The following is a 25,596-nucleotide window of genomic DNA, read 5'->3' as shown; positions in this document are numbered from 1 at the left end:
GATTGTTAGGAGGCCATGATGGTCAGAGGCCAATGGGCGAATTTAGCCAGGATGCCGAGGTCACACCTCTACTCTTTTCGAAAGACATCCTGGGATTTTTAATGACCACAGAGAGTCAGGACCTCGGTTTAACGTCTCATCCGAAGGACGCTGCTTGTTGACAGTATAGTGTCCCCATTACTACACTGGGGCACTAGGACCCACACAGACCACAGGGTGAGCACCCCCTGCTGGCCTCACTAGCACCTCTTCCAGCAGCAACCTAGTTTTCTCAGGAGGTCTCCCATCCAGGTACTGACCAGGCTCAGCCCTGCTTAGCTTCAGTGGGAAACCAGTCTTGGGCTCCAGGGTGATATGGCTGCCGGCAATATCACCCTGTTTTTATATCCTGGTGGGGACTTACATGTTAATTCACACAGACTTCTATGTACTTGTGTCATGTTGGGGACCTCAATTAGGGGTAAGTTCAGGTGTAGGGTGATAGAATATACAGTCGTCCAGTAAAAAAAACAAAAAAAACAACAACAACAAAACAAACCATTATGCCTATGGAGAACCCCCACAATGACAGCCAACCAGATTTGTGTGAGTGTGGTTTATTAGAAAATATGCACTATATACAATTAGAACTTTTTGTTAAATACATGCACTGGACAATGTGTGTTCCATTATTTCATGTAGTGTCTCGTAAATTATCTGTAGTCCATGTAGTAGCAACTAATATGTATATGATTACGAAGCATTGTCTGTAGTTGCCTACAGCAGAAATGGTTTTTAGTTTGAAGATTTGGCTTTATGTTTAAGGTTTTAAGAAAGAGTGATGCTTTTAAGAAATGTGCTATAGCAATTCAGAAAACCTGTGTAAAAATAAACAAATACAATAAAAACAATGTGGTCCTACATATACAGTATAAACACTTCTGTATATAACACAATGGTTAAGAGAGGTTAGGCAAAAGAAAAGAGAGGTGCAGCACAGAAAGGAGAAGGAATTGAAAGGGTGGAGGAAAAAAAGAGGAAAAAAGGGAGGAGAAAAGAAAATAGAATCGATTACAAGTATATACAAATTGAACAGGCCAACGCCATCACACCTCCGTCCAGTAGATGGGGGTGGTGCACTTCCCTTGAAAACTGCCAATAAAAACCACCGTCGAAGAAGTTGTTCTTTGATGACTTAAGTACCATGGTCAGTATCATTGCAGGCTGTTTTAATAAAAAACGCGTATCTTGTAAGATAGTCCCTCAGATAAGCGATGACGTCACGACACTCCATAGAGGTAAGTGTGTTTGTCAGCTTCTTTAAAACGTCGAGTTCGACATAAAAATGTGTTCTGATTTGTGCTCATCATGGTCGGTATGACACTTGACCGAAAGTGGCTTCTTCAAGTGCATATTAACAAAGCTATTGAACGCGGAAGTCCGAATGTCTGAATATAAAACCAACTTTACCCAAGTTCTGATGAGGAACCACAGCAGGAATCTCACCCTGACCTCAAGTAAGACTTATTTTTCTTTTATTTAAGTTTTTATATGATCAAATTGTGTCAAGTCAAAAATAATGTTTTTCTTTTTTTTTCAGTGCTGCTGATAAGTTCATTGTGTGCCAAAGCCAGTTGATGTCTCTCTTTACCATTTGCCCAGCCGGTTGTGGGGAAACCCAAGGCAATGTTGAGAAGCAGGAGGGAACTTTTGTAAAAATAAAGCAAGTAAGAAACTATTTGTGTTTTCTGGTAGAAAATGATGTTGTAACATAACTTGTATAGTTTGTTTTAATCATTATACTTTGTTGTTTGTATGTTATAGTCATTTTCTGCCTTTCACATACATCTCTTAGGTCTGTGCAGCATGTGGGTATCAGCGTTTTTGGCAGAACCAGCCAATGCTGCATCGCAATATGCCAGCCTGCAACCTATTACTGAGTGGGGCCATCCACTTTTCAGGTTGCATGGCTACCCAGACCATCAGGATGTTGAAGCTGTTTGGGCTTCAGAGCATCAGTGCCAGCACCTATTTTCGCCATCAGCGCTTGTACACGATTCCAACCATCGTGCAGGCGTGGCAGAATGAGCAGGCAGGGATCATCAGAGATCTGAAAGAGATGAGGGGTGGACTGATCCTGTCTGGTGACTGCAGGTAGCACACTTCAGCTTATATCATTACAATGGAAAACAAGTCTAAACTGGATAATATAGTTTAATGTATTAGTTTTTGTGCTTAACCATATGAATTAAACTGTTTTTGACATTCATAGGTCAGATTCTCCTGGCCATTGTGCAAAATATGGCACATACTCTTTGATTGAGGACAGAATCAACAAGGTTTTAGATCTTCAACTTGTCCAGGTAAGTTAATATTATCAAACACACATATCACCTGTTTAATGTTACACAGTGAGATGACAAAATATTTTTTATAGAGCTCCGAGGTCCCAAGTAGCAGCTGGTGTGAGTTAGAGGGCCTAAAGCGCAGCATAAGTTTTCTGACTCGGCAACATATGCAAGTGTCAGCCCTGATCACAGACAGAAATCGGCAGGTAAAGAAACGCACATGAATCTTGCCCCTGACTCTATTTACAGCTAAAATCAAATGTTCTTGTAATCAATGTGTTTTTTCAAACATTTCAGGTTGCCAAGTGGGTGCGGGAGGAGTTGTGTCCCAAAGGAACAAGCCATTTCTTTGACATCTGGCATATTGGAAAAAGTATGTATCTTGATGAAGGTAGTTTTGTTTATATTGTCTATAATTACATTTTCCTTTTTAACATTTTGTGTTTCTGTTGTGAAACAGGTCTAGGGAAAGCATTGGATGCTGCTGCAAAGGAGAGGGAGTGTGAAGAACTGAAGCTGTGGAGGCCAGCTGTTATTAACCACCTCTACTGGACTGCCGCTTCCACTCCTAATGGAGATGCAGATGTGATGGAGGCCAAGTGGAAGAGCATGGTCAACCACGTTCAGGACATCCACGAACATGGCACTCCTACGTTTCCCTGCTGTGCACATCCACCTCTGGAGGGCGAAGCAAGGAACAAGGAATGGCTGGAACCAGGTACAAAATACTGTTTATTAGGGATGCCCAAGCCGATGCCTATGCTGAGTATCGGATTCGATACTGCCATTTTTGCCAGATCGGGTATCGTATAAGCGCTTTGTGCCGCACTGTATTGGAGCCTTTCATATCATAATACAGTGACTCATTAAACAGCTGTTTTACCAGATTAGGCGTTAAACTTATTGTCTCTTATTTGTTTCCCACTAAATTATTTTTTTTCTTCCCTAAATGTTCAGATTTTTCTAGATTAAATTTTACTGCTGATTTATCCACTAATGTAGTTTATAATAGCATTTTTGTCACAGATTATGATAAATTATTTTTTAGATGTGTTGTTTTTCTTTATAATGAAGTTGTCTGTAAAAAATCCCACCTCATTGTGGTCATACACTCATGACTCATCTTAAAAACAAAATGTTTGTTTATGCAGGATCAACTGTAGCAGTTAAACTGGAGAGTGTAGCTACTAGAACAGCGCTGGTAAAGGATGTTCGGCAGTTGTCCCCACAGCATCAGACTTTTTCACTGGAGGCATTTCACTCCCTTATCCTGCACTTTGCACCAAAGCACACTGGGTTCTCCTTTCTTGGGATGTACAGCAGGTAAGTGTGTGATGTGAAAGAATGAGTACTTTCTGAAACTAATGCAGTCTAACACAGCAGCCCAAATTTCATTAAATTTGCAGTAAGCAATGCTTTTTTCCCCCCAGTTTTTTACTTCTGGGTTTATTTACATATGCACAACTTGTAATGGGTAAAATGACTTTTTTTTCTACAGACTTCTCTTGGCAGCCCTGCATTTCAACCACAATGGCAGCAGAGAAGTTGCTGGAACCAGTGATGGTGAGGCGTGTTATGCGGTTCGCTACCCAAGGTTCCGCAAAGGTGGCTGGGTAGTCCGTCCTGTTAAGGAAAAGCCATCATATGGTGGGCAGTTTCAGTCAGTTCTTAAATATTAAGCAAGTCAGACCACGAGTTAGCAATGAATGTGATCTACACTTTTGCTTCCTTCTCCCAGCATATGCATCAGCCCTCATGGAGTCTCTTAGAGAGGAATACTCCAGGTCACCACAGGCTCTACGAGAACGCAGCACAGTTTTGTTTTCCACTACACCTGCTCCCCTTTCCAGATCCCTCCAGAGGATCAACAAGGATGAGGCTGTTGGCGTGTATATAACACAGCATTCACGATTTAACACGTTAACGAAATCTTAGTGTGATACCCGAAAGATTGTTAAATTGTATATATGATCATAAAAAGTTTTATACAACAATTTGTGATTTGTTTATTTTCTATTGATTGTCAACAAAATTGAGCCATTCAAAACCTTTATAGAGTCCTCCTTCCTCTGGAAACTGTCTTCTAATGGCTGACACAACACATGCAGGTAAGGGCTTCCTGATGTGCCTGCCCAGAATGCCATAGGCCCAGCGGACAACCTGTCGGTATGCAGTGTAGCGGTATTGCTTTGAGACATGGAAGAAATATCAATATTGATAGTCTTATACCAATGGCATCAAATAGTGTGATATATGTTTTAGCTGCGTTTGTGTTCAGGGGACAGGCAGCTAGCGGATGGTGAGGAGATATAGATGTTTGCGGTATGTGAAAAATGTTTTGGCCTAAAAAACGCGTGAGATCGCTTAGAACATGTCTTTTTAGCTCAAAAGTAATAAATTATCTCTACCATAAACATACTTATGTCTGCTGGCCTGGAGAGGTCCATGCTCCTGTCTGAAGTGCATATAGGCTATCTGTAGCACATATGGGTTCAGACAGCAAGCCTCGAAGCCTGGGTGCAGAGTCAGGCACTGCACATCAAGTCTGGGTGTGACATTTTCCACTAAGGCCCAGTAGGCATCCACCTCCCTGCAACACTGACTTTCCTCAGCTTTAAACATTGCCTCACATTTCCCACACATGCACCTATGGAACAAAAAATTGTATCAGGAATAAAAATATCTCTGTCTCTCGATGAGAAACTGCTAAGTTATATCACGTAACGTAAGTCTGGACGGATATTAATGAGCATGACAAACGCCTGATCAAAGCTTAGTTTCTGTTATTGTAAGTTCCAATACGCCCAGATGACCAATAATATATTTGCTATTAACTGTTATACGATGGTAATAATCTGTACAATATTGTGAGCACAGTTTATATCGTTAGCGAACGTGTATCTATAAGCTAACACTGGTCTCTCACCAAGACACCTGCCCTGTTCTCCACTGGTTCTCCTCACACCACAACTCAATTTGTCTCCTCTGACCGTTGTTCTGTCTAACATTAATCCTGGCCTGTCCCTGCTCTCTTGGCAGCCTAGCAGGTTCATAATTGTATGGCTGTGGTCCGTCATACAAGTAAGTATGAACAATTTCCTCAGCGTCTGAAACGTCATTGCGGTCCATTTTTCCCCCTGTTGTTTGAATCGACCGCTCTCCCTCTTGCTACGTCACGCCCGTCACGCCCATTTTCAGATGCGGAAGTAAAATTTTATCACAAAAACGACTCCAGAAGCCACTGTAGCGTATTTATAATTTTTTTTTTAAGAAAATCTAGTTCCTACATTATTTTTCTATACATTGACTCGTTGGGTCTTCTAACCTGCAATATGCTCTTTAAACGGATCTTTTATTTTGTTTTTGGCTGTTCTGTTTTGTCACTCGACTTCCTGTCCTGCGTACTCTGCCCTGTAGTGCTGCGGAGCGCTCCGGCATCCGGCAAAAATAGAAGCTCTGCGTATCTGGTCCGGAGGGCTGCGGATCGCCGGAGTCGGAACGCAGCTGTAACGCATTCAGTGGAAATACACTCTATGGGCCCTATCTTGCACCCAGCGCAATTGACTTTGTACACTGACGCAAGTATCATTCCTATTTTGCACCGGCGCAAAGCGGACTTTTCCCTCCACAGACGCACGTTGTCAAACTACAGATTGAACTTGCGCTCCCTGGGCGGGTCGGCGCAAAAAAGAAGGCGTGATCCGGCGCAAATAGTCCCTGATGCTATCTTGCAGTTCAATAAAACGTTTGCGCAACTAACCAAAAAAAACCTGGTCTAAAGTCAATGGCGCAATGCGCATGTTATCAGATGCTATTTTAAGCGCGCAATGGCCATAGTGTAGCGTGTGTGCGTGCATTCCTCTCCAGACTTCACAAGGCAATGTGATTAAGTTAGTAAAATAATTTAATTATCTTGGCATCATTATCGATGATAAATTATCTTTTGAGTCTCACATAACTCATTTAAAGAAAAAAAATGAAATAAAGCTTGGGTTTTATTTTAGAAACATGATATGTAAGAAAGAGAAGTTTCTACTATGTCTTGCCTTTACTTATATACAGTTATGTGGTGTATGAATTAGATTCCTATCTACTTCTTTCTTCTCTGGATGCTTTAAGATTTAAATCCGATTGTAAGCCTTTAACTCTTAATTATAAATTGTATAATAATTTATCCTGGTCATTTTTGTATTTTAGAAGGAAAATTTATTTTTTATCGAAATATTTATAAAAACTATTCAGGGATTGTTGCCTTTTTATTTAGGTTGTCTTAAAAATGGTTTTGTGAATATTCCCTCTGGTCTGATAATTGTTTTACTCTCGTTTCACTTGCAAGAACCGAATTGGGAAAAATGCCATTTATGTATGCAGTTCCATTTGAATGGAATAATATATTGGCATTTTAAATATATTATTCTGTCACGCGAAGAAGAATCATTGATTTGCTGTTGTTTCAATCTGTAAATGCTGTCAATTCTCGGCCAGGACTCTTTGAAAAATAGGCATTTTAATCTAGATTACACATTTACAAAATTAGTATATGCCTGTTAAACCAAAGCTTATTAGGTTGTGTTTCTCCTATCCCCATACAATGTCACCTGTGTTTTATGGCCAGACGAGAACATCTGTCTCCTCAGCTCTGCACCGCACCTGGCGCGCGCCTTGGAAGATCCGCCGTTAAAATATCGATCCGCTATGAAATATGCGCGTCTCGTCTTAAAGGGAAGGATATATGAAGCTCTGATTGGTTTATTTCATGTTACGCCCAAACCACACCTCTGAATAATGAAGCTACTTCAGACATGCCTCTTTGAAGAGTCATTTGAAGAGTTCGCAAGAGTCATTTATTCCGCCGGCATAATAGCAACAGCGCCAAAGACCCTCCCACAAAGTTACTTGCGCTTTGCGCTTGATACTTGCGTTTCAGATCGTTAAAATAGGGCCCATTGACTTTAATGGAAACCTATTGACTCCGCCGCCGTGACGGAGCCGTAACGCAGCCGTTACGCATCTGGTGGAAATTGGGGGTAAGAACTCTTGCTGCTGCATTTTGGACTAGCTGTAGTTTGTTTACTAAGCGTGCAGAACAACCACCCAATAAAGCATTACAATAATCTAACCTTGAGGTCATAAATGCATGGGTTAACATTTCTGCATTTGACATTGAGAGCATAGGCCGTAATTTAGATATATTTTTGAGATGGAAAAATGCAGTTTTACAAATGCTAGAAACGTGGCTTTCTAAGGAAAGATTGCGATCAAATAGCACACCTAGGTTCCTAACTGATGACGAAGAATTGACAGAGCAACCATCAAGTCTTAGACAGTGTTCTAGGTTATTACTAGCAGAGTTTTAAGGTCCTATAATTAACACCTCTGTTTTTTCAGAATTTAGCAGTAAGAAATTACTCGTCATCCAGTTTTTTATATCAACTATGCATTCCATTAGTTTTTCAAATTGGTGTGTTTCACCGGGCTGCGAAGAAATATAGAGCTGAGTATCATCAGCATAACAGTGAAAGCTAACACCATGTTTCCTGATGATATCTCCCAAGGGTAACATGTAAAGCGTGAAGAGTAGCGGCCGTAGTACTGAGCCTTGAGGTACTCCATACTGCACTTGTGATCGATATGATACATCTACATTCACTGCTACGAACTGAAGGCGCTCATATAAGTACGATTTAAACCATGCTAATGCATTTCCATTAATGCCAACAAAGTGTTCAAGTCTATGCAAAAGAATGTTGTGGTCAATTGTGTCAAACGCAGCACTAAGATCCAATAAAACTAATAGAGAGATACACCCACGATCAGATGATAAGAGTAGATCATTTGTAACTCAAAGGAGAGCAGTCTCAGTACTATGATACGGTCTAAATCCTGACTGGAAATCCTCACATATACCATTTTTCTCTAAGAAGGAATATAATTGTGAAGATACCACCTTTTCTAGTATCTTGGACAAAAAAGGGAGATTCGAGATTGGTCTATAATTAACTAGTTCTTTGGGGTCAAGTTGTGGTTTTTTGATGAGAGGCTTAATAACAGCCAGTTTGAAGGTTTTGGGGACATATCCTAATGACAACGAGGAATTAATAATAGTCAGAAGAGGATCTATGATTTCTGGAAGCACCTCTTTTAGGAGCTTAGATGGAATAGGGTCTAACATACATGTTGTTGGTTTAGATAATTTAACAAGTTTATACAATTCTTCCTCTCCTATAGTAGAGAATGAGTGGAACTGTTCCTCAGGGGGTCTATAGTGCACTGTCTGATGCGATACTGTAGCTGACGGCTGAATGGTTGCAATTTTATCTCTAATAGTATCGATTTTAGAAGTAAAGTAGTTTATAAAGTCATTACTGCTGTGGTGTTGGGAAATGTCAACACTTGTTTTATTTTTCGTTAATTTAGCCACTGTATTGAATAAATACCTGGGGTTATGTTTGTTTTCTTCTAAAAGAGAAGAAAAGTAATCAGATCTAGCAGTTTTTAATGCTTTTCTGTAGGATAGGTTACTTTCCCGCCAAGCAATACGAAATACCTCTAGTTTTGTTATCCTCCAGCTGCGCTCCATTTTTCGGGCTGCTCTCTTTAGGGTGCGAGTATGCTCATTATACCATGGTGTCAAACTGTTTTCCTTAACCTTCCTTAAGCGTAAAGGAGCAACTGTGTTTAAAGTGCTAGAAAAGAGAGAGTCCATAGTTTTTGTTACATCAAGTTGTTCTGAGGTTTTTTATATGCTAAGGAATTTGGATACATCAGGAAGATAACTTAAAAAGCAGTCTTTTGTGGTAGAAGTGATGGTTCTTCCATACTTGTAACAAGAAGTAGAATTTACAATTTTGGCTACATGAAGTTTGCACAAAACTAAATAATGATCTGAGATATCATCACTTGGCTGCATAATTTCAACACTATCAACATCAATTCCATGTGACAGTATTAAATCTAGAGTATGATTTCGACAATGACTAGGTCCTGAAACGTGTTGTCTAACCCCAATAGAGTTCAGAATGTCTATAAATGCTGATCCCAATGCATCTTTTTCATTATCAACATGGATATTAAAATCACCAACTATTAAACTTTATCTGCAGCCAGAACTAACTAGGATGTAAAATCACCCTACTCTTTAATAAAGTCTGTATGGTGCCCTGGTGGCCTGTATACAGTAGCCAGTACAAACATAACAGGGGATTTATCATTAACATTTGTTTCTCTGGATAATGTTATATGAAGCACCATTACTTCAAACGAGTTATACTTGAAGCCTGCCCTCTGAGAAATCCTAAAAACGTTGTTATCAATTGAAGCAACACCTGAATTAACTGACCTCTGTGACGTGAGGCAGCTAGCAGACGGTCGGTTTAGCCAGTCTGTCTGCTTCCTGACCTGGGCCCCAGTTAGTCAAGTATAAACACTAAGACTATTTGCCATATTTCTAGAGAGAAAAGTGGCACCACCCCAGGAGGGATGTCGACCATCTCTTTTCAATAGGTCAGGTCTGCCCCAAAAGCTCGTCCAATTGTCTATGAAATGTTATTCTGTGGGCACCACTTAGACATCCAGCCATTGAGTGATGACAATCTGCTATGTATCTCGTCACCACGGTAAGCAGGGAGGGGACCAGAGCATATAACAGTGTCTGACATCATGCTTGCAAGTTCACACACCTCTTTAATGTTATTTTTAGTGATCTCCGACTGGTGAAGTCGAACATCATTAGCGCCGGCATGAATAACAATCTTACTGTATTTACGTTTATCATTAGCCAGGACTTTTAAATTTGCCAAGATGTCAGGCGCTCTGGCTCCCGATAAACATTTGACTATGGTGGCTGGTGTCTCTATATTCATGTTCTGTACAATAGAATTATGTCAGCAATGCATTCAGCGTGGTTTGTTTAAAGGCTTTCAAGACAGAAATGCTTTGCATTTATTGGACTGTGCATTGAAGCGCATTGTTTTTCAGCTGACCTTTGTGTCTAAAGATGTTAGGCTTACGATAAGGGCAAGTCAGAATTTTAGCTCTCCGAGTGTGTTGCTTGTTGCATTACAGTCAAAACGTTGTCATAAAAAAATCTAATTTTTTGACAGCAGCTTTTTTTTTATGATCTGTACCAATTGGTACAAATACTAAACTTACTGTTGCAACTGCAAGCAAGTACACACTGTCCACAGTCAGTTCCTGTTCTTTCTGAGAGACATGAAAACCTGCATGGATATAAAAGATGAGGCTTCTGTGGAGCACGGGGTTAATCAATGCTGGGAGCTGGATGTCCACACCGGAGCTGCCTGGCCCTCGTCTCTTTGATGGGAAGCAGGTGTACTGTTGTCATCGATGAGGGGCTCATTGATCAAAGGCCCTTCAGGAGTCCAGTGCTCATCCATCAGACTCCAGCAGCCAGGCAATGCAACAGAAACAAGGACTGTCCGTTTCCTCTCCTTCTCGCACATCACCATGAAAGAAAACGCTTCACTGGCCAGGCAAAAAAAAAAAGTCAACTAGTAGGGCTTTTTCTGTAGACCCACACAGAGAAGTGATTTTTTTTAGCACAGTATGCTACTCGTATAGTTAAAGCTCCATGATAGATTCAATAAATTCAATATCTTCAGATCTGGCAGGTTATGATTTAATTATATATATATATATATATATATATATATATATATATATATATATATATATATTCTTTAATGTTTAGAGTTAAGTGTGGCATTTACATGTCTAGTTCTTTTTTACTTTTTTACTCTACTATTTTTATAGTATTATTACAATACTTATTGTTTTGTTTAATATTTCTTTTTCATTGAAAGTCATATTGAATTTGTTAAAAACAGTGGGAATGTGGCCTGTAAAAACACTTTTTACTCCGAAATAGTTATTGAAAGAGGTTTGTGTTGTATGAAAACCCAAATTTGTAAAAAAAAAAAAAAATCTCCCCGAACCGTACAGCTCTGTAAGAATTTCACACTTTAAAAAAAAAAGTGTGTGTGTATGTCCATTTTTTTCTATGCACAAGCACTCCTGATCAAAATCACTCCACTAACTCCCACTATTCATACTAAGTCATATGGTGAAAATTCCTTTATTTTTTTCATATTGAACAGTATATAAAGTCCTTTTAATATAACGTTGACCAAACATGAATGCATATTTGTGTGAGAATAAGACTGACCGTAGATCTGTAGATCTAAAAATAGACCATGTCATGAAAAAGTTACAAGGCAAAATCCTCACTTCCAACGACTTCAGAGATGTTATCTGTTCTTCCTGGCTGAGCAAGGACTACTTTCCCATAAAAAGAAATATACAAATCGCAAAAATATGGTGTCAAATCACATTTTATTTTGTATTTTTGGGCTAAATCACTTTAACCTAACATGGGTATATTATGCACAATCCTCAATGTTTTTATGCCTTTGCAGATGATTTTATCCCAAGCATTTTACATTGCATTCAAGGTATACATTTTATCAGTTCATGTTAAAATATAGAGATGAAAAAGATCTGCACTCATCAAAATTCAGCCAAAAAGACTCATTACATTTATTACTCAGAGGTCACAAAATATGTACAAAGAGTGCAAAGGTGCAGAATGTTTTCGGGTATTAATCTTTTCTCCATGCCATCATGTTGTATGTTGCCATGCATAAATTAAGAGAAGGATTAGGATTAATTATTATTATTATTATATTTTATGATTAAATCAATATATATTTAATTAATTTTTGATATATGTTATAATGTATTATTTTTAATTAAATATTATTGTTATTATTAGGATTATTACTAAATTTAAATTATTCAATATTTAATTGTAAAATATTGACAACAAAGATAATAATAATAATTATAATTATTATTAATAATTATAATTATTTTTGTTTTAGAATGAAATATTTTGCATTATTATTATGAATGTTTATATATATATATATATATATATATATATATATTATTATTATTGTTATGATGATATTATTATATTTAATTGCACTGTTTAATTGCAAAATAATACAAACAACAACTATTATTTTTATTCATTTATTTATTCATTCATAGAATAAAAGTCTATTTAAAAATAAAAGTCTATGCTATTTGCACATCTTTTTCTATTATTAAGAATTAAAAAAAAATCATGTTTGGAACAACATGACGGTGTATAAATGATGACAGACCTTTAAATTTTGGGTGAAATATATCTCTTTAATTTAGAATGCTGTTAAGGCTGACACAAAACACTGGCAGCAAATTAGCAGTCAATATAAAGGATTTTTTTCTACACTATACTTCTAATCTTCTCTCTTTACCATCTCCGTAATAACATTAAGTCTCCAACAGTATATTAATTTAGAATTTTATCAATTCCCTATTATCTAGTTTGGCACAAGATGAATTAGCTTTGACTTAGCATGCTGACCCAAGGGGAAACACAATGCTTTGATAAATGTATATTTACCTGCTTAATGTCTTTTCATACAGGCAAAGGACAAGATTAGCATTATTGACTTGTTGCAAACAATTAAGAAGTTTAGCAAGCAGCCACCCTGAATTGATTTATTTCTCTTTAGAGAAAGCTGTTTACTTGTGTGAAGCGTATTTACCTTTGTCATTTGGAGAAGTTATTTATCAAGCCTATGGATCATCGTCTGAATGCTTACAGAAACCATACTGAAGATCCACGATTGAAATGCCCCACTGAAACACTCATCACTGTCGGATCAGCTTCATTGTTCACTGCTGCTGTGCGTTTTCTGCTAGCTCTGTCCCCAGCAGTGCCGCTGAGTGACACATTCAGATATGGCTGACAGCCTCACAAAAGGAACATAGAGCATCTTAGATGCATGATTTTGACACCACACAGTAAGATCTGGTCCGGGTGTCGTAACGTCACTTAAAAGAGCTTGTTCTATGAATATGGGGGTCTTTGATTCAGGTAGAGGTTAGCAGATGGAGCTGACACCATTAATATTTACAACTCTAAATGAAATGAATACATTTGAACTGTCAGTCACGGCACAATGGAGGCAGTCAGCAGAAAAAAAGCTCCCTGGAGAGCAGAGGCTGATGCGTCTGTGAGCACTGAAATATTAACACCAAATACTTTGAATGAATAAAACAAAATCACTCTCTGAGGGAAATAGGTTGGCAGGTAAACTTGGAGTGTTATGGGTTTCTTTTTTTTGCCCTTTTCAGTCGTACTAATGCACTCAGCCTTGAAAATGGTAAATATGTTTTTGCACTTGTAGTATAGTAGAGCTCTGTACAGGAGCAGTGTGACTAAAATCAATATATGGGGAGGTAACAAACCTTGGAGCCAGCCTGAAAGCTTTTTGTGTCTCTGTGCCTCCTACGTTTATCAGTGACACATGCAAAGAGCACAAAATGACGTAAATTTGCACTTGTAAGTGCTCCTATATTGCAGTCACAATGAAGCAATTGAGGTGTGTTTTTGTCTGTGGCTATCAGGTGCTTGTTGGGAGAGTCCTGTCATGATTCTTAGAAAAGCACTGACAGAAAATGCTTTATTTAATAGAATATGATTGTTTGCTTTATGTTCTCATACATTTGCTGCCATATTTGAATATTTGCAGCCTGATTGCATGGTATTTTTTAATTTTAATCGATTCTCATTTTTATGAAACTATATAGATACTTTTTATGTATTTATATGTTAATGTGTTACATTAAATAAGTAAACTTGTTACATTTTAGATGCTGTCAGTATTTTCTTAATGTTCACCTCAATGTTTATACAAAAATTCAACATTTAAGTGCAATTACATATGAGTACTAACAAGATTATGTTGACATTTGTCACTCCAAAAAAATTAGACGACTCCTTATTTAAATCCAACACAGTCTAGTGAGTGTTTAATGTTGTGGCCAGAACACATTTTCCATAGACACACACACACACAAAAAAGAGATCAGTTTTTGTTATTTAAATGAGCCTGTCAGTATTTTAAGGAATTGTTTTCTTCTCTCTAGACTGTACACCCTAAATGTCCTTCAACTCAGTCTGGCTGTGGCCCATAATTATTCAGATTCCAGACATTAGTGATGATAAAGGCATGAAAGAGACTGTTAATGACTTTACTCTCTAGAGCTTCCTTTTGCTTTATTCTAGTGGTTTATGTTTAGATCTGTCAAGCATGTGTCTTGGCCAGGTGCCCCTCGATTACACGACTAGTTTGGGCGCCGTTTGGCCATGTTGGCTCTCTGAGTACAGAGGGGCTGGATTCCTGTCTTGGTGCCTCCCAGGCTCCGTCCTGTCCTGCTGGGTAATCCCGGCCGTCTCATAAGAATTCAAGATTAATCTCAATCTTCTGTTGAGCTCAGCCGTGGTGATGAAAGTCTGGGAGAGTTCCCTCACACAACGGTGGGAATTTATGCCCTTGTCTGAGGATGAAAACAAGATGTTGGTGTGAGCTACAACATGCTACAGCTGTTGCAATTGTTCTGTAAGAATGTACAGTACTAGACTTCAGTGACTTCAGTGTTAGAGGAGCTCTAAGTGCATTAGTGTTCAACTTGCTCAAGCTGTTGTGTCTTATGCGACCTAGAACATTCTGATGTTTTAAGAGCCAGTTGAGGTACTTCTGCAACCCAGCACTCTGTGGTGTTTTAACAAAGAACATTTTTCCATCAAGTTTTTGGGCATGTTTGCCATGTTACTTTTTCATTATTAATTTACTGTATCGAGTGCAAAAACACAAACAGCATGTGCAAATAAAAGATTCTATTAGTGGGTGTAATTGATTTTTGGTGGAGTTCCTGCCAAGTGTTAACAAGCATCTAGAGGCATCGGTGGAGGCTCACTGTGGAGATTGTTTATACATTCTTGAGACAAGCTTTTCATACTGTGTTTACTGACAGCTGTGCTCTGGGTAGCCGTTCTGCTCCGGCTCATCACATGCTGTCTGGCTGCTTGTGACCGTATCTTCACTATGCTGATATTTCAGGTTCCTGTAGTGAGGAGGTTGCTATAGGAGGCATTGCAAATATGAGATTATTAGTTATTTTATTTTTTATTTCTTTATTTTTTGCTAAATTAATGTTCAGGAAGTTTTAATATGGGTTTCCGAAAAAATATATTTTTTTTGCAGATTGTAACATATAGCTATCCTTCAGCTATCCTTCATTAGTGTATATGCCTCATCGGGCATTCTAACACAGTTCACACACGTGCACCTCAAATAAGTAAATAATAAGGAATGCAATAAAACTGCTGTCACAGTAAAGTAGCACATACAAAGTTACCACTGAGAAACGTCCTGATCAAGTCATGCTTGCAATGGAGTTTTTAGAAATATTAAGAAAATTACGTTTTCGGACCTTGTGCATTTTAATTCATTGTTGGGGACTCCAGCACAATATTAGGACATTTTAAAATACCACATGACTTTATCTTAAAAGAGTAACTAAACCCTAAACCAACTTTTTTTAATTAATGTTCTGTAAGAATGGGGCTTTATTAGTGCTGTTCATTGATTCAAGTAACTTTTTTGACATTTGAGCAAAAGTGTTTTAATTCTACAATATATGGTGTAAAAACGTCTTAGTGCTGCCCTCTATAGGTTGAACGGTGGCTACTGCAGTTGATTTTTCCTATTGGATGTTGCGGTGGCAAGTGACGTAAGCGGTGACAGGTGACGTAAGCGGTTTCCAGCTCACCACGCCCCTTGGTACGAGCTACCACGCCCTTGGCAGTATAAAACCATCTTGTTCCGTCAAAATCACTGTAGTGAGTCAGAAGTTGGAATTGCGAGTATTGAAAACGACCAGGATAGACTATTATAGCATCTATTTAGCATAGCAATTATATAGTTATTTAGATTATTTTGTGTAGCCTATGTAGTTAATTAGCATAGTTATTAGTGTAACGTTAGCATTGTTAGAAGCATAGTTAGTTAGTAGCATAGTATTGCATCAGTTAGGATAGCTTCAAGTTGGCGTATATATTTATCTGTATTTAGTACAGTGGTGAGGATGGTACGTAAGTGTAGTGTTGCTGGTTGCGACAGCACTGCTGGACTGCATAGTTTTCCAGCAGACTTTAAAATTAGGCGCCAGTGGTTGCATGCACTTGGCCTGGAAGACCGCGTGCTCCCGCTTAGAGCTAGTATGTGCAAACTGCATTTTACGCGGGATTGCTTCTCCAATGCAATGGAGGTGGAAATGGGCATCTCCACACAGCTCGCGCTGAAAAGCGACGCGGTGCGGGAGTTAAGACCGCAGTTTGAGCCAGCGGCTCGAATTGATATGGCTCAGGCCACAGGCACCTCGACATCCTCCATTTCAGGTGAAGGAGGGGGAGAAAAGTCCTCTACTTCAAATGATCGCTCTGTTGCAAAGCTACTTGCGTCATTACAGTCACTCTCTTTTAGCAACAGCAGCTGTCAATCAATCCGTCACTGCGGGTCTCAGGATCACGTCGCACTCGCTCAGCTCCGCCCTCTATCTCCGCTGTGCTCTGCCCACTTTTCAGCATTTTTCAAATATTGCCAGTGGGTGGAGTCAGGCTCTGACCAGGGGTTTAGTTACCCTTTAATGTATTCACCAAGTTTTTTTTTAGCAACATAACATAACAAAAAAAGATAATACTCAGAAATGAGTAATGGCTTCTGAAAATTACAGTTTTGCCATCACAAGGATACATTTTATTTTAAAATAATATAAAACAGTTATTTTCAAGTGTATTATTTCACAATTTTACTCTTTTTACTTAGCAAGTTTGAAATCCTAAACAAATTGAAGTAAAGGACTGAGTTGTTTGTTGATTGCATATAACAGAAAAATGTGCGTTTCATTGGAGAGTAACTCAAACACAAATTATGCTGCTACGTTTGAAGGCTTCATGAAACATGGATGCTCAAGGAAAAAGCTCATCACCTTAGTAACTCCTTAAATTTATCATTCACCTTGATATGGAGATGACAGGCAGTATAGCACAGATGAGTTCAGTCCGTCACCCCCATTAAACAAGTGAAATCCCCTGTGTGAATCCTGAGATAAGTTCAGCAGGTTGACATGGCACCTCTAATGGATATTAATGCCTCTCCAACTGCCTGCTTTGAGAAGCAGGGTTACAGACACATCTGTGACCTCAAGTTGGCCAAGAAAATTGTTGGCGAGGGCTTACAAAAGGCTGCATCCATATCTTATACGGCATGAAATTATGTCTGTCAGTGAAAAAGGCCCATGATGTCAGTCTCTGCATTGTCTGAGGAAGAATGGACCTTTTTCTTTCCTGTGAATTTAATCTCCTCACTGTCAACCGCTGTGATCTCAGGCAGTGGCTTTTGAGCTGAACAGCTTTTTATAACGCAACCAAGTGTGTCCAGATGGAGTCATGTAGTGTAAGTTTGATTCATGCTACTGATTGATGGAGATGCAAAACGCTTTTACATAAAAAGCTTCAAAATACAGTTTAGTCCTTGCTAGTGGTTGACTGATATAAGGGGGGGGGGGGGTAGCCGATATAATTAAATAAAAAAAAAAATGATATTTAAGAAATTTTAAATCATTTGACAATGGATTCAAATGAAAAGTCTAAAATAAACATACTTATACTTTTAAATGACAAAGTATTTTTCACAAATAAATATTTAATAAAAATACTGTAGCCAACAGGGCACTTAGTATTCTGGGAAGTTTGTGTGCATTGGAAATCATATTTTTCTATATTTTCAAGCCTGGGTAACACTCGTTTTACGTACAGCAAACAGTAAAAATAGCATGAATATGACAGTGGGCAAATGCATAAAGCACAGCATAATTTGAAATCACTAGTTTAATGCTGGATACACATACACACTGCACAAGATCTCACAGCTGGATTCGATTAAGTTTGCAAGGTTTGTGAAATTAAATGTTCATTATTCATTCAAAGATTTGTTTAAATTATATAAATGAGTATTTGCTAAATGCTGATGGCAAACGAGAAAGTATTATAATGTTCGCCTATTGCTAATCACATAAAAGCATTTGTTATAATACTTTTTGTATACATTAATTCCTTTGTTTAACCATTCTATCTGATTATTCGACCGACTTCTATCCGTATTAGACAGAACTGTTAACGATGATGGCAAACAAGAAGGAGAATGTGAGCCACTCTCAGTGCCGCCAAAATAAAAACAGGCAGAAAAACAAGCAAAATGCCAAATATCAGCCGATATATCGGCCTTGGCGATATATCAGTCGACCACTAGTCATTGCAACTCAGTGGCATTTAGCAGTGGGTTTAGTTGTTATGTTTTAAAGACATTTAATGTCGATTGAGTTAAGGAACTATTGATGTTTCTGATTTTTCCTAATTAATAATTTTAAGTAAACAAACCATTCTCATTTAGTCACCATGCTAAGACTCACAGGTCTCTCCTTTTTAAACGTGTGACTACTTTGCAGTTTTTTTCCTACCCTCAAAGACTGAGTAAAGCATGAGCAAGTAGTATTCGAGTGTGGACTTTGAAGGACCATTTCATTGGTTGAAGCTCCTGAACGAATGCACTAAATGAGTGTATCTTTCGAGTCTGAACGAGACTCTGAGTGGAAACACTGAACAAACTAGGACACCTCACAGTAAGTGAAATAAACAAATTAGGACATGTTTGTTGGTGAATGAGTTGGTGTTATCAAGTTTAACCAAGACACGGACTGTGACATGTCATTTGTGGAAGAGAATCGGCTGAATGAATGTGGGCATGTTTTTCATTCAGTGTGAAATGAGTCAATCTTAGGTGGAAGAATTATCCTAGTTATTCAGTCTGTAAAAATCATTGATGATGATACACGTAGTAAAGGATGCAAGGATATTTTTGAAACCCAATTATTTTAGGTTATTTTAGTCCTTTTTTTATAGATAAATCCATCTGACCATCCTTTTAATAAAGGATAAGAAGACAAGTGATTCTTTGTTTTTGAATGATTCTGTTGAGTCAATCATTTATTTCATGAGTCAATAAACTCAATAAGTCACCACCTACTGGTAAAGATGTAATCTAAAACAGCGGTCACAGATTTCGGCATAAAATTCAGATAGTTTTTACTTTTTTTGAGAGAATCTACCAACATGCGTCTTACTTATAGCTGTCTCTGCATTTTAAGATGAAAATGTGGAAAGAAAGTCGGAAAAAGAGTAAGAAAGTACTTTAGCATTGAGAAAATTATACATCTTTAAATTAGTGAGTTAGTGTTTAAGAAGCAAGAAAATGCCTTTCACCAAAGGATAAACTGTTATACTGAGGCAATAAGTGTTTACGGTTATTTCCCCTGTTGTAAAATGTGCCTCATAAAAAAAGCACAACTGCTCACAGGAATGAAGATAAACAGATCTGTAAGATTATAAAAAAATGTGAGGGGCCACAAAGGTCTTTAATCAGTTTCTCCCAGAATTCCATTAGCACTTACTTAAATACTCCAGTCATGTACTGTACACGGCGCACACATCTAATATGTCGGTGGGATATTGTTCTGCTGTCGTCTCCCTCTCACACGGCACAGGCTCTATTGTGGAGCCACAGATTTAATTCCACTCCTGTACACTGTCACTCACACCCACTTCGCCTCATTCAGCTGTAACCAACACCTCATTCACTGCGTCCACCGCTCTAACTCACTCTGATGTGTGAGCGTGGAAGCCTTATATTCCTTCTGGCAGAAAGAGAATGTTCTGTCATCAATCATAGGCTGAGAGCGCCAGCCAAAGGGTAATGTTTTACTGTCAAAGCCATTTGGGGTATTAGGCTAATAGAATGAGTTTCATTGTACTTCCTACAACACACTTTGCTCTTGGTAAGTGTTGATTGCTTTGCACCTGCAGATGATATGTGACACATTACATTTACCCTCAATCTTTGATTTATTTCTTGTCAGTGGGCTATTTCTGTGTGGTACAAACAATTGTATTATTATGAGAGTTGAGGTTATTTTGGCCGATGGGCAGACGTGGCAGCTGTTGAGCAATTTGGTGTGAGCGAATAAAGGATGCTGTCTGTCTTGCAGTCTGTGACTGGGAAATGATGTGAGTTTCAGGTGTGTCAAAACACTGCGTGAATTCAACATGTCAATCTGCAGTCACATGACATTGATGGTGTAGTCATCGATTTTAAGTATATTCCAAATTATAAATATGGTAACGTCCCGGTTCACCAGAGAGACGCAGTTTCACAAGGTATGTCTTGACTCTTCACTAAAAATTTAAATATGTCACAGTTTCAGCTGCTAGGACAAATAACTTAAAAAAAATTAATTAAAATCTGTCATTTACCCTGATGATACACTGAACAAAATGTACAGGTAAATAAAATAAATCAGTGTATTAGAGTGATTTCTGAAGGATCATGTGACACTGAAGACTTGAGTAATGGCTGCTGAAGATTCAGCTTTTCCATCACAGGAATAAATGACATTTTAAAATCTTGCAGTCTTTTGAATGGTAGTGTACATAGACTAGAATATGGTGGCACTAACATCATGTTCTTGGACATGTGACCTGAGAATCAATAAGGCCAGACATTAGATGATGTTTGATATATCAGTCATATGGATTTATATGGGCTTTATTGACTTTCTTAATATGGAAAAAACAGCCTAAAGGTGATACAAAATGTCCTTTTAGCTACCTTCTCTGAAAGTGTTTGTGATTCAAATAAATCTTTTTTTTTGTTTTTTTTTATATTAATATGTTTATTTAAATAGCACTTTTCATAATATTAATTATTTTAAAGTTGCTTTTAAGAAATAATAGACTTAGTGTTTTCTGTTTCGTAATACTTTCAGCAAATCAGTCTCCAAGAATGGTTGTCATCATAATTTCACGCACACTAGCTGCTGCTTCTTATCATCCTCTCAATGGAGGCAGATCACATTTTGAGAACATCTTTTTGGGGGCCCTCTATTTCCTGATCCGACAGTTAAAATGTCATTCTGTTTCTAAACTGTTTGCATTATCATGTAAACATCTATTTTGTTTTCTTTCTTTCTGTCTTTTTTTTTTTTTTTTTTTTGCAAAGGCAGATTCATTGTGAAGCTGATATCATAATCATAATCAACAACTAAATGTCCAGTTCAGACTTTATTAAAATTACATTTTCAGAAAGTAATTCAATTCTTCATTTAAAAAAATATATTCTGATTAGCTCAAGCGCATTTGCATTTTGTTTTCAGTAAAACTAGACAGCAGGGGAAAACTGTGCTGTCTTTTTTAGTTTATTCCACCATTCGGCTCTTTGTATGCCAAACAAAAGATTATCAGTGCGAGACCAAGCTTCAGAACTGCACTGGAGGCCCATCAGAATGCACTATGAAGGCTTTCACTTCCTACATTTCCTTTTGATTCCAAACTGAAACATAAACATGGCTGTTTTATGAGAAAATGTGCTTAATGTGGGGAGACATTAAAGAGAGTGATGATAATGTGCTCCAGACATTTACAGTATGTATGTGTGATGCATCTTAAAACAAACTCATTAAATCCATTCCTAAATGAATGACTTGTTTATTCTGATTTACCATTGACTATAGTTTGACTCCGCTTTTCTTAATGCAGCATGTCCATCTGGGTCCTTCAAAGCATCTCAAGGGGACCAGCAATGTCTCCAGTGTCCCATCAACAGTCGCACCACCAATGAGGGTGCAACCAACTGTGTGTGCCGCAGTGGACACTACCGTGCAGACTCTGACCCTCTACAGATGCCCTGTACCAGTATGTCATTCTCTTATGCCATTTTATGTAATTTATGGTGGTTTTGACTCTCTTTTTTGAAAATCAGACTTGCTTTGATGTGGTCCATACAAACACCTTATACACTTTGACTATCTTCAAAGCAGTCAGAAATAATATTTTTCTCAGTACAGATGGCAAGAAATAAGGATGCATGATGTTCCATGTCAGTTATCAGCTGATATTAGTAGTTTAAAAAAAAAGACCTGAGTATTTGTCGATAATTAGAATTCCATTTCTCTGCTAATATGTAATTGTGCAGCTTATTTACTATATTTTTGTGTTTAGTTTACCTTTGCCATCATCTAACACTCAAAGTTCATCTTAAAAAAATAATAATTAAATTGTAAATCTCAAAATGTTTATAATTTTTCATACGGTATGTTGTGATTCAACTGTAACAGATTTTTTTTTTTTTTACATAAAAATATAGAATTTTAATATCCAAAATGTAGTGATTTTAGTATATAACTTGAAAATAAAGTTTGCTAAAATAAATTGAAAATAAAGACTGCTTTGAAAGTAAACTGCTTTAATTTAGTATCAGCTTAGTTCAGCGCTGGAGATTCATGATGTACATACTTTAGCATGTAGGCAGTCTTTTCCTTTTTACATGGGGTTGCCCTTTTAGAGCTCCAGTTAAAACGAGTGTAACTCTGAACATTCATTCATTGCTTTAACTCAGTGAGCAGCGAGATTGGCCCGATGGGATTTGCATAATGCTCTGTTCTTTTGGGGAGGGTGGGCCTGTGTAGTGCTCTATGCTGTCAGTAATCTGAACTGCTGCACTGTGTCCAGTATAGAGGGAGGAGAACATTCTACCCTTTCACTCTTGTTTTACATAACAATGAACCACTTCTCTTTTCATCTCGTCATTATCCATTATGAAATGATTACTTTAATGTGGCTTGTTAGAAAGCGGAGATTACTTTGATCCAGTTTCTTTTTAAAAGAACGGTGATAATAGACTAATGAATAAGTGAAAATCAGATCATAAAGACACAAGACAAAGCAGTTAGAACGTGCTCAAGTCAGAAGCGCAGCAGAGCCAAGGGCCGATACACGTAAAGTCACTTAACATCCCATAGGCCTAAATTAGGGATAATTTAGGTGACCTATTATTGTGACTTGATGATGACATTAAATTTGATGACTAATTCAAAGGGTTCACATACTTTTTCTTGCAACCTTACACCATTTAATCCAAGAATCTATTCCTAGGCTTGTTTTAATTAAACTCCTGTCTCGATAAGACATGGACTTGCTGATGAAGCAGTGTGGTTTAACTCTCCACAGCGGTTCCGTCTGCACCCCAGAGAGTGATTTCTAGCGTGAACGAGACTTCCCTGCGGCTGGAGTGGGATCCACCGAAAGAGAGCGGAGGCCGGGAGGACGTGGTCTACAACATCATCTGCAAGAGCTGTGGTTCTGGGAGAGGGGCCTGCACACGCTGCGGTGACAATGTGCAGTTCGTGCCCCGCCAACTGGGCCTGACCGATCCCCGGGTCTATATCAGTGACCTGCTGGCCCACACGCAGTACACGTTTGAGATTCAGGCTGTGAATGGAGTGTCTGACCAGAGTCCCTTCTCACCTCAGTTCACTGCTGTCAACATCACCACAAACCAGGCCGGTAAGTCAACAGTAAACACGGGTTACGGTTTGAAACATCGCAGAGGATGTTCATAGTCAAAATATTAATAATACATAAATAGTATATATGTATAAAATATCTATAAAACAACATATTTAATATATTATAATATAATAGTATTATATATTATAGAATATTATATTTTATAGTTTATTTCATATTATATTGTTTAGAGCTGTAGCTATCGAATATTTTAGTAATCGAGTATTCTACCAAAAATTCCATCGATTAATCAGATGTTTTTGCAATATTAATTATGCAAGAGAAAATAAGACCCCTGGGTCTTGTGACGGTCATGGAGGGACCGCACGTTCAACATGGACGTTAATACACACACATACACACAAACACAAACACACAGAGACTTTTTGGTGATACAAGAGTTTATTGTAATTATTGATCGGAGAGTGAATGAAATACCTCTAAACTATGTGTATTGTTCCCCTGTAGCGTTTGTCCCGTGAGTCCTGGTAAGAAACAATGGCAGGAATTATTGGTTCCGCTTAGGGTGGGAATCTACCATGTATTAATTGAGCGTGGGGGTTTCAGGGGCAACGTGGCCGAGTTGTTGCTGTTATTTCCTGTTTAATGTGAACGAATTAATGACATCAAAGTAGACTTATTAAGTAGAACATCATGCCAATATGTTTCTTTCAGACTCTGTATATTTAAGGGAACATGTGTAGTGTTTTCCGTGAGTTTGTCCCTCCACATGTGGTAATGGTGCTGGCCACCAGTATAAATGTGAATGTCTTTGTAATGGAAGGTAGTATGTGTTTGTTTCTGCAGTGGAGAGTGTGGCCTGAGGGTTGCAGGTATTTTATTCACTCTCTGATCAATAATTACAATAAACTCTTGTATCACCAAACAGTCTTGGTGTGTGTTTGTGCGTATTAACGTCCATGTTGAACGTGTTCAGTGTGTGTGTGATAAAGGAACTCGCGTTTCTGCTCCATTCATTAACAGAGACACGCAGAACATGCAGGATTCATATTTAAATAGACTGTTCCGGCTTAATATTTACAGATATTAGTCCATATCGTGATTTGATGTAAGTGCAATGACCTATTTTTGATTAATTCATTCAAAATTTTTGCAAATTCCGTGCCATTCCGCGTTTAACTGTAAATTCCGTTTTTATGACTGGATTCCGCGATTCCCTCCGCGTTTTCTGCATCGCGGAAATCATAGGGCCCTAGTTGTGGTATGCCAGATCTATCTTGCAATGGACACACGCCACGAAGTTCTCTTTAAGTTTGCCCGCGCCCTCAAATCAAAACACTGCTGACTCCTTGCAGTATGCGATCTCGGACGCAGCGCTTGTGTCTCCTTCCGCTTTGTGGTTGACGTAAACGCGTTGTGTCACATTAAAAAAATTATTGCGAAAGAACCTGACGTGAGATTTAAAATAAATCAAAAGAGGCTTCGAGGCAGAGGAATTTGCCTCGATCATTTTTTGTAATCGAGTTACTCGAGGAATCGTTTCATCCCTAATATTGTTATAGTATTATACTATATATATTATTATATATTAGTATATATTATTAAAATTAATAATATAGATTGTTTATTTTTTAATTAATTATTATTTATTTTTAAATATCTGGAATTGATCTGGAAACTACAGGTGCTGGTCATATGATTAGAATATCATCAAAAAGTTGATTTATTTCACTAATTCCATTCAAAAAGGGAAACTTGTATATTATATTCATTCATTACACACAGACTGATATATTTCAAATGTTTATTTCTTTTAATTTTGATGTTTATAAAGAAAATCCCAAATTCATTATCTCAGAAAATTATATTGTGAAAAGGTTCAATATTTAAGACACCTGGTGCCACACTCTAATCAGCTAATTAACTCAAAACACC

General features: G+C 37.9%; 1 protein-coding gene across 2 annotated transcripts in view; it reads left to right on the top strand.

The window, feature by feature from the left end:
• The window catches only part of LOC132129210 (ephrin type-B receptor 2-like), a 108,541-nt gene that overhangs the window by 68,361 nt on the left and 14,584 nt on the right, over nt 1-25,596 (top strand). For both annotated transcript variants that reach the window (XM_059540721.1, XM_059540720.1), the window contains exons 4-5: nt 21,892-22,047; nt 23,362-23,697. In XM_059540721.1, coding sequence (XP_059396704.1) covers nt 21,892-22,047; nt 23,362-23,697 — 492 coding nt within the window. The remainder of the gene's footprint in view (nt 1-21,891; nt 22,048-23,361; nt 23,698-25,596) is intronic.

Source organism: Carassius carassius, chromosome 46 (genome assembly GCF_963082965.1).
Source record: "Carassius carassius chromosome 46, fCarCar2.1, whole genome shotgun sequence".
In the NCBI taxonomy this organism is placed as follows: Eukaryota; Metazoa; Chordata; class Actinopteri; order Cypriniformes; family Cyprinidae; genus Carassius; species Carassius carassius.
The sequence above is the reverse complement of the archived record's forward strand: the minus strand, read 5'-3'. Positions and strand labels throughout refer to the sequence as shown.